The sequence below is a fragment of the Rousettus aegyptiacus genome, unplaced genomic scaffold (assembly GCF_014176215.1).
Source record: "Rousettus aegyptiacus isolate mRouAeg1 unplaced genomic scaffold, mRouAeg1.p scaffold_m13_p_3, whole genome shotgun sequence".
In the NCBI taxonomy this organism is placed as follows: domain Eukaryota; kingdom Metazoa; phylum Chordata; class Mammalia; order Chiroptera; family Pteropodidae; genus Rousettus; species Rousettus aegyptiacus.
The window spans coordinates 19,065,167-19,075,249 of NW_023416306.1; the positions used below are offsets into that span (position 1 = coordinate 19,065,167).

General features: G+C 34.2%; 1 protein-coding gene across 10 annotated transcripts in view; it reads left to right on the forward strand.

Annotated features, from left to right (window-relative positions):
• LPAR1 (lysophosphatidic acid receptor 1) overlaps window positions 1–1,438 on the forward strand; it is a 120,202-nt gene extending 118,764 nt beyond the window's left edge. For all 10 annotated transcript variants that reach the window (XM_016130026.2, XM_016130028.2, XM_016130034.2 and 7 more), the window contains one exon: window positions 688–1,438. In XM_016130026.2, the coding sequence (XP_015985512.1) occupies window positions 688–989 (302 nt within the window). In that variant the 3' untranslated portion in view covers window positions 990–1,438. The remainder of the gene's footprint in view (window positions 1–687) is intronic.
• Window positions 1,439–10,083: the final 8,645 nt, after the last annotated feature.

The following is a 10,083-nucleotide window of genomic DNA, read 5'->3' on the forward strand; positions in this document are numbered from 1 at the left end:
GGAATTGCTATTTCCAAAGAGGCCCATGCTATTGAGCAGATAATAATATTATTGTTATTACTGTTAAGATATACTGAGTGATTGATTTTTTTCTTGGCACTTATTTAATCCTTTTTAACAAACCTAATGAGGTAAATATAATCATTTCTGTTTTTCAGATGAGAAAACTGAGGCACAAAAGTAATTTGCCAAAGTTCACCCATTTTATTAAACGATAGAGCAAGGATTTGAGCCCAGTCAACCTGAATCCAGAAATGGTGCCTCCACTAAACATTAAAGGGCCTTTGTTACAGTGATTATCTTTTTTGCCTGAAAACGATCTTATGCTATTAAAAACTCTATCTTTATTACCATCAAGCTATGTACCCTGAATGCAGTTTTTCATATCTCAATTGCTTAGTATACTCTGTTTTGCTCAAAGTAATCGTCATTAGTGTCTCATAAGTGCTCAATTTTAGTAGGATCTGAATTGAGATTTTATTAATTATTTTATCATCATTAAAACTGTCTCTGATTATTTCAGAAAATGAACATTTTGTTTCAAATGGTGATCTGGTGGCTTCGAATCTCAGTATTTTTATTTTGAACTGAAATCATTTCACTTTATGGTTACTTGCTTCATGCTTCATAATTATATATATTTTTTTGTTCTTTAAATCCTCCTCACCCCTATCCCTGGCCTTGTAGGTGCCTTTATCATCTGCTGGACCCCTGGACTGGTCTTACTACTTCTGGACGTGTGCTGTCCACAGTGCGATGTTCTGGCCTATGAGAAATTCTTCCTTCTGCTCGCTGAGTTCAACTCTGCCATGAATCCCATCATCTACTCCTACCGGGACAAGGAGATGAGCGCCACCTTCAGACAGATCCTCTGCTGCCAGCGCAGTGAGAACACCAGCGGCCCCACCGAAGGCTCAGACCGTTCAGCTTCTTCCCTCAACCACACCATCTTGGCGGGAGTTCACAGCAATGACCACTCCGTGGTTTAGAAAGCAAAAGAAGATGAGAAACGGGCCGTCATCTTATTGAGGGATGAAGCGCCCCCCGGCTACCCAAATGCTAGGGCGAGGTGTGGGGTGCGAGAGACAGAGGACAAGCAGACTCATGTACTTCAACACTAACCGATGGCAGTATTTGTTCCTAAACCCAGCAAGACTTGATACATGTTGAAAATTAGCTTATGTGACAGCCCTCGTCTGGATCCCCATTCCTTTTGAAAGTAGAACGTGGCGATCTTGTAACAGAATTCGTAAACAGACTCTGGAGTGTCCATTTAGATAAACTACACTAACCAGACTTCAAAAGATTTTGTGTGGTTTGGTGCAAGTCAGAATAAATTCTGACTAATTGAATCCACAACATCATTTACATACAGGCTTCCCTTTTTTTCTTTTTAAAGGATACATTTCATTTAATAAACACGTTTATGCCTATCAGCGTGCTTGTGATGGGTAAGAGTATAGACTGTTTTTAAACCACCATAACTTCATTTTTTTCCTTATGTAGGAAAACTGTAAATTAGAATTATTTTTTTAGAAAGCATGCATGTAACGTATGTATGCAATATGCCTTACTTAAAAAGATAAAAGGGTATTAATTTTAAATCTTCTAGGAAATAGAGGAACCTAGATGTCAAAGCTGGTATTTGTTTAGGTTATGAAACAAGTAATACTCTAATTACAATATTTTCTTTTTATTAAAGTGTTATGTAAAACAAAAAGGGGATGTAAGTTTATTACCAAAATAATATGTACTCTAAAAAATTCATAGAAGATGAAGCACAGTAATATTGTTCCCACATATTTATAATACCCAAGTACATTCTAATTATCAGTACATCAGACGGATTTTTAATAGCCTATGCTTTCTGTATTATAAAATAATACATAGTCATTGTAGAAAACTTGAAAAATGCAGATATGTATGAAACAAAAAATAATTACTGATATCACAACTCAGAAGTAACTGCCGTTAACAGCTTTTCCCCCTGTTTATGCCTATATGTATTTTATATACCTTTTTTTATAATTGGGAGAATACTGTAAAAATTTCATAACCAGTTATTTTTTCCCACTGCAGAATTGCCACATTTTCCTATGGCATTAAAAATTTTACAAAAACATAATTTTAATGGCTATACAATATTCCATTTAATGGATTCAACTCAGTTTATTTAACCATTTCTGTATTGTTGACTACTTAAGTCATTTCTAATTTTCACTATTATAAACAATGTTGCAAAAATTTTGTGTATATAAAACTTTTGTCCATATAATTGATTATTTACTTAGGACATGTTCCCATGAAGGATTTTTTTTTTTTTAATGTGAAATGTCTTTTTATGCTTGTACCTTTTATAAAAATGGATTTCCTGTTTTGCACCTCATGGATGGCAATTGTGAGGAAAGCCAGTGAAATTACTTTTTTACAAAGGAAATGCAATGGTTAGTTTAGAGTACTTTTTTATATAACAAGATGAACTACAAATAGTCAACTGTCATAAATAACCAAGACACCCTAATTAATATCTAGCAATTCCAAATTTTGTTTGAGGGACCAATTATTCAGCTCTTGGTAGCCACAACTGTAATGTAGAACTCAAGAAAATGCAGAGATCAAACATGCTAAGTAAATAAAAAGTCTTCATATTTAATAGTTAGGGACATTTCTATAGCAAATTGGTTGAGTGTCAGTATCTGACTGGATACTGTGATTCCCTTAGAATCACCCCAGGTAGACTGCTGGCATATCAGGTGATATCTGTTTCATTCATTGTCTAGGTAAACCAGTTATCGTACCAGTTTGTTGTAATAAGTATAACCAGTAAAGTCACGGTCAGGAAGCAGGTATGGGAAAGTCAGGAGTATGTTTAAGAGAAAGATGTCCAGAAGAAGAATGGTTGTTTAGGAACGAGGAAGTCAATACATGGTCACCATTTGAGCAGAGGGCAGACTTCTGAAGTGCCCAAAGTAAAAAGAATATGGAGAACCAGTTGACAAAAAGATGCTTGCACATACTTTATACAAAATACAGAACGTTTTATATTGGAAGTAAAAGAAATGAACTTGGACTTTTACTCATGCGCATGTATTCTGAAGGAGATATGGACTATTTGAAATTAAAAACATACTAATTGGACCTTAATAAATCATTTTCAATCAGTGGTAAAGTGTGGTTCTGGTCAGCGCTATTTCTCTTGTTCGTCTTCCGGTTTATGTAGCATGGTGCCTTTCTTGTGACCTCCTTTATTTCCCTGTCACAGGGTCATCTGGACTCACGTGAAACCACCACCATATGCTTCCCCAGCTCAGAGCTGTCCTTTTCAACCTGAGTAATAAGTCTTGTGTCCAAGAGATGGTGGTTTGATGTTGCATGAAAGGGGACATAGCATCTTAGGACGATACTTTAAATTACTTCAACAGTATAACTTTTAGAGTAAGTTTCTTTTGGAAAAACTCTGATTTTTAAAACCTTTATGATGGCTTATAAAAAACTGAGTTTATAAAATCACAGTGGTCTTTATGCTAATAGATTTAATAATTACCAAGATAAAAATGATAGGTTTCTTCCAGTTATATGCCAATTATACTCTTTTCAATATATTGCCAAGATGTTGGAAAAAACATAAAATGTTTATTCAAATGAATGTCTCAGTGAATATTTAAAAGAGAATTTTGTATCTTTAGGTGGATGTAAGATTTTTAGAAATCAAATGTCTTAGAATTCTTCTTCACAAATTAGCTGCCACTCACATATAGCGGTCCCTCCTTATCCACTGTTTCCCCATGGCCAATCATAGTCTGAAAATATTAAATGAAAAATTCCAGAAACAATTCACAAGTTTTAAATTGCGTATTGTTCTAAATAGTGTGATGAAATCTTATGTGACCTGCTCTGTTCCACCAGGGATGTGAATCACTCCTTTGTTCTGGAGCTTCCACACCAAATATGCTCTGTTCCTGGCCCGTTTGTCACTTGGTAGCCATCTTGGGTATTGGATGGACTGTTGCGGTATCGCAGTGCTTGCATTCACATCACCTTTACTTTGCTTAGTAATGGTCCCAAAGCACAAGAGTAGTGATGCTGGCAGTTTGGATATGCTAAAGAGAAACTGTGAAGTACTTTCTTTAAGTGAAAAGGTGAAAGCTTTTGACTTAATAAGGAAAGAAAAAGTCATATGCTAGGTTGCTAGGATCTATGGTAAGAACGAATCTTCTGTGAAATAAGGTATTTTGAGAGAGACCATATTCACATAACTTTTACAGTATGTTGTTATAACTGTTCTGTTTTATTAGTTGATATTCATCTCTTACTCTGCCTAACTTATAAATTAAACTTTATCATAGATATGTATAGGAAAAAACATAGTGTATATAGTGTTTAGTACTATCCATGCTTTTAGGCATCCAGTCGAGGTCTTGGAATATATCCCCCCCAGGATAAGAGGGGACTACTGTATTACCTGTTTTTGTTTAGTAAGACAGTGTTTTTTTAGATTCAACTAACATTATATAATTAGTGAGCTTTATCAGTTTTTTTCATTCTCTTTCCCAAGTAACTATTGTTTTAGGTTCCACTCTTCATCTTTCTAATTTATCCCATTAGTCAATCAACTTCTGAAATGTAATCATGCAATATTATTTCTAGCCCTTCTTCTTAAACCCAGAGTGTGACTCATGCTAGATAAAAACTGTAGAAACAATTACCAGCTCCCTTTATTATACCAAGGTAAGGAGAACATTTTCAAGTCAAAACCTTTGGGAACAAATTGCTTATTTTTTAACACCAAGTGAGCATCACCAGATCCCAAACCCTCGGTAGGGTGGGGGCTTCATTTGTGTGCTGGCATGGGCTTGGATATAGGCACCATCTGACTGAAGAAATGTGTAGAACTAGGAGCCAGAATGGGTCATCAGATTTAAAAAGCAAGAACCATTGATTCTGTAACATTCACCTGTCCTTGTATAGTCTATGCATAGAACTCTAATTCTTCTCTTAAATGTATAATGCTCATACAGATTATTTGCTAATAATCCATTCAATGATGTGGCATGTAAAGACCATTTTAAAATCTAAAGCAGAAGTTTACAAACTGAGACCCATTGGCCAAATCTACCCATTTTTTATAACCTATGAGCTAAGGATGGGTTTAACATTTTTAAGTTGGGAAAGAATATTTTGTGATATATGAAAATTATATGAAATTGAAATTTTAGTGTCCATTAATAGTTTTATTGGAACACAGCCACACTAGGTTATGTATTGTTTATGACTGTTTTTGTACTGCAACAGCAGAATTGAATTGTTGCAACAGTCTGTCCCCCAAATCTAAAATATTTACTATCTGACCCTTTACACAAAGAGTATGTCAACCCTTGATTTAGAGAACTCCATTTCAATCATGCTATCCTCATTTGATTACATGTTTATTGCAAGAGGAAGGAGAAATTTGGCACACTATGAACTCTTGAGCTCTAGACTGCAGAGAAAGTGATCACAATTACATTTTTCATAATAAACAATTTTTATTTTTAAACAAACTTACAGAAAAGTTTGCTGAATTTACAGAACATTTTTCCTGAACCATTTGTAAGTTGCCAAAGTGATGCCTCATCCTTGAATACTGTGTAATTCTTACAAACAAGGACGTACATTGTCTTTTGCCACCTCAATGCAATTATCAAAATCATGAAATTAACATTAATACATAAACTACCACTTAATTCACTGATCTCATTTAAGTTTAAGAGACAAACATTTCTCATGAACATAGATGCACAAATCCTCAACAAAATATTAGCAAATCGAATTTAACCATGTGTGAAAACAGTTATATTCCACAATCAAGTAGAATTTATCTCAGATACATAAGGCTTGTTAAATATTTTTTTAAAAAATACGATATCCATTATGTCAATAAGCAAAAAATAAACTCCCCACACGATCATATCAATAGATGCAGAAAAAGCATTTGACAGAATCCAGAATCCATTCATGGTAAATAATTCCAAGTAAACTAAAAATAGAGGGAATTTTTTCAACTTAAAGAATATCTACAGAAAAAAAGCTACAACTAACATTACACTTAATGGTGAGAAACTCGCCAAAGTTTTCCCACTAAGGGTACAAGACAAGATGTCCCCTTTCACCACCCCTTGTTAACAACATCCTGGAAGTGCTGGCTAATGCACTAAGACAAGAAAAGGAAATAAAAAGTGTACAGATTAGGAAGGAAGAAAGAAAACTGCAGGTGGCACAATTGTGTAGAAAATCTGAAAAATCAACAACAACAAAAAATAAACTAATAAGTGATTGTAGCAAGGTTGTAATATGCACGATAGTCTTTTCAAAAACTGGTGCTGAAACAACTGGATATCAACCTGCAAAAACGTGAATCTAGACACATACCTTACAGAGATCACAAGAATTAACTCCAAATGGATCAAATATCTAAATGTAAATGCAAAAATATAAAGCTGCTAGAAGTTAACATAGAAAATCTAGATGACCTTGGGTTTGGCAATGACTTTTGAGCTACAGCACCAAGGGCGTGATCAGTAAAAGAAATTATTGATAAACTAGATTTTATCAAAATTTAAAACAACTGCTCTGTGAAAGACATTTAGAGCGAATGAGAAGACAAATCACAGACTGGGAGAAAATATTTGCAAAAGACATATCTGATAAAGAACTGTTATTCAAAATATACAAAGAACTCTTAAAACTCAACAATAAATAAATAATGCGATAAAAAAAAAATGGGCAAAAAACCTGAACTGGTGTCTCACCAAAGAAGATATATAGATGGCAAATAAACACATGAAAAGATATTCAAGATCATATACCCATAAGAAATTACAAATTAAGAGAACAATGAGGTACCACTACACACCTATTAGAATGGCAAAAATTCTAATGTTTTGTGGAACAATATGGAACAATAGGAACTCATTCATTGCTGGTGGCAGTACAAAACATATAGCAGTTTTGGAAGACAGCATGGTGGTTTTTTACAAAACCTATAAACATACTCTTACCATACGATAAAGCCATTGTGCTCCTTGGTATTTTACTCAGACATTTAAAACTTATGTCCACACAAAAACCCACACACGGTTGTTTATTGCAGGGATAACACTTTTTAATTTTTAGGAAGCGCCTGTTGTTTGGATGGTTGTTGGAGGCAGCAACTTGGATCTTTCTGAAATCTGAAGAAAATATTTTACAGTCAAAATCTTAGCTTCATCTTCAGAGCATGTTTTCCTGACAGTGCCCTCAATTTGTTCTTTGCCCAAATTCATTTTTTACTTAGGATCATTTGCCATTTTTAGACATTGACAACTTTCAAACCAAACAATTCCTGGATCCTTTATATTTAACAGTCTTTTCTTGAGCTCATGTCTCTCCTGTTGCATTTTACTATAAATGGCAAAAAGAAGAGAGGCAAAACCTCCAATAGTATACCTGGAAATATCCTCAGTTAAACCACCCAATTCAATAGGTACATTTTCTACTTTCCATGTTACAGTAGGTGTCAGTGTTACTAAATTTTCTGCCACTCTTTTAAAAAAGATCTGCTTTCTTGCAGTTTCCAACACCATTTTTATCACTTTTTTTTTTTTTAATTTTCACCAAAGCAGAAGACTTAAAGGCCACATTTATGACTCTAGCTTTGGAAATTTCTCATTGTCACTTCTTTGGTGTTATTAAAATATATTATTGAATAATTTCTCCCTCTAGGGCCCCCAAAGTTCAATGCCATGCTCGTTCTGTTTTTACCTTTTCTTACTAGATGCTTTTGTCTAGTTCCATCATTTAAAAAACATATCTAAGCTGACAACTCTTAAGTTTTTATCTGCTGCAGAGGCCCTTGACTCCCTACACTAAAGGTTCCTTACGACGGAGGAAAAGTAAAACCCCTAATTCATTTCTCAGGTTTCTGTTAATCACAACTGAATGCATTTCTATTTAAATATTGAGTATATCATATTATATATCTCTACTTATGTTTTCTATTTAGGATCATACCTTACCCTTTTAAAACTTTTAAATATTTTTGTAGTTCCTAGTGAGACACTTATTAAGCATATGTTGTGTTTAACATTATGCCACATATTTGAGCAAGAATGGCAAACAAGAAAGATATGGTACCTATTCTCACAAAGCTCATTGTCTGGAAAGGAGGACGTCCATTGGAAAAGACATTATTACCAGTGAAATGAATATTATAGGGGACTTAACCTTGTCTGAGAAGGGAGAATGAGACAGCAAACACTAGAGTAATGGAAATAATGAGGTAGTCAGATGTTTGCACTATCTATGTTGAATGAGTATAGATTTAGGAGAAAATATTATTTATCCAAATATAGTAAATCCCACCAGTAATATAATCAGGGAAGTCCAACAGATTTAATTACATTAAATACAGGATCACATTGTTTAAAGGTCAATGAAATGAGCAAAGCAAACTGCAAGATTTGCTGGGATTTCCTGGGGTTGGCTGTGTAGGCCCAATCTCTTCCCTACTGTAGTTTGGAGCCTCCTGGTGGCAGTTGCCCTGCTGGAGCTTAATATTGATGGGGAAAAATCCAGACCCTATCCTTTCCATTCATTCTCCTTGAACTGGACCATAACATCTTACATCTCTCATTAGTTAATGAGCTAAATAAAATGTGTGCCATGTATTCGCTTAATTTTTGTGTAAGAGTTATGATTTTATCTCTTTAAAACATAACTACTTGGTACTATCATCCCCTCCAAAAAGCTTGCCATATTGCACAAATGCTGAGACCTTGTGGGTGGCAAGAGGCTGAGGGTCTGTGACTGGAAGGTAGAATACTCAGGAATTCATGGCCCGAGGACATGGCAGGAACCACAGATAACAATGGTGCATGTTGCACACACACCAAAGCAAAGCAGGACCTGCTGCACCTGGGCAGAAGCCAGTGTCCATTCCTTAGACACCAGATGGGACAAGCCTGAAATCCTTGGGAGTCTCAGAGATAGCCCATACCTCTTCTTTCCAACACCATGATATCCATGAGTTTCTTCCTGTACCCAGATGACTCAAGCAAGAAGGAGAAAATGGGAAGAGAACAGTTTCCCAGAGAAAATTGAGTTAAGCATCAATAAAATAAGTTTTAAAATAATTTTCAGAGTTACCTTGCATGAGTGAACATTTTTTTTTCTACTACTGACTAAAAAATAAAACCTCAGAAGTTTGAATTCAGTTATAAAGAAATAAAGTTACTTTTTTTTTTTTTTTTTTATCTCCTAGGCATAATTATCAGTTTTAACCGCATCAAGCAAAAATTGGATCATGGCTTATGTATTGCATCGTAATCTTTTTCTCCCTGTATTTTGGACCACTTTCACGCATTTGCATACACGTGTATCTCAACTTTTAAGTTGCTGCATGGTATTCTATTGTGTGTATGTATTGTAATTAAAATATTTAATTACAATATTTAATTACAATATTTAAAATATTTAAATATTGGTGAATATTTAAAGTTTTGTACTTTTTCCTTCATAAAAATACTGGATTCAGAATCTTTTATATCTTTGTGCACTTGCCTGATTACTTTCCTAAAATAAATTTCTAGAACTAAAATTGCTGATATAACAATTGAATATGTCTATTCAGTTTTTGATACTACTTACAGGATATCCTTGAAGATTTCTAGTTACTACAGAGCTCATTTCCCAGTGCCTTTTCCAATGCTGGTCCTGAGCAATCTTTCAATTCTGAGCCAAGTTGGTTTTAACTGTTTCTCACTTTTATTTTGATTTGTTTATTGGTGAGATTGAGGTTTTTTTCATAAATTTACTATTTTTCTTTGAATATCATTTTTCTACTTTTATGAGTTATTGGTCATTTTAATTTGTAATTTTTTTGTTATACTAAGTCTTTATCTGTTCTCTATAAAGTGAATATTTTTCTAAGTTTTGAGTGTGTCTGTGGTTACATAAGTTTTTAATTTTCCCTTAATAAATTCTGTATTATTTTCTTTTATGGTCTCTGATTTTTGTGACAAGATTAGAAATCCTTTGTCCTCTTCCATTTTATAAATGTATTTGACT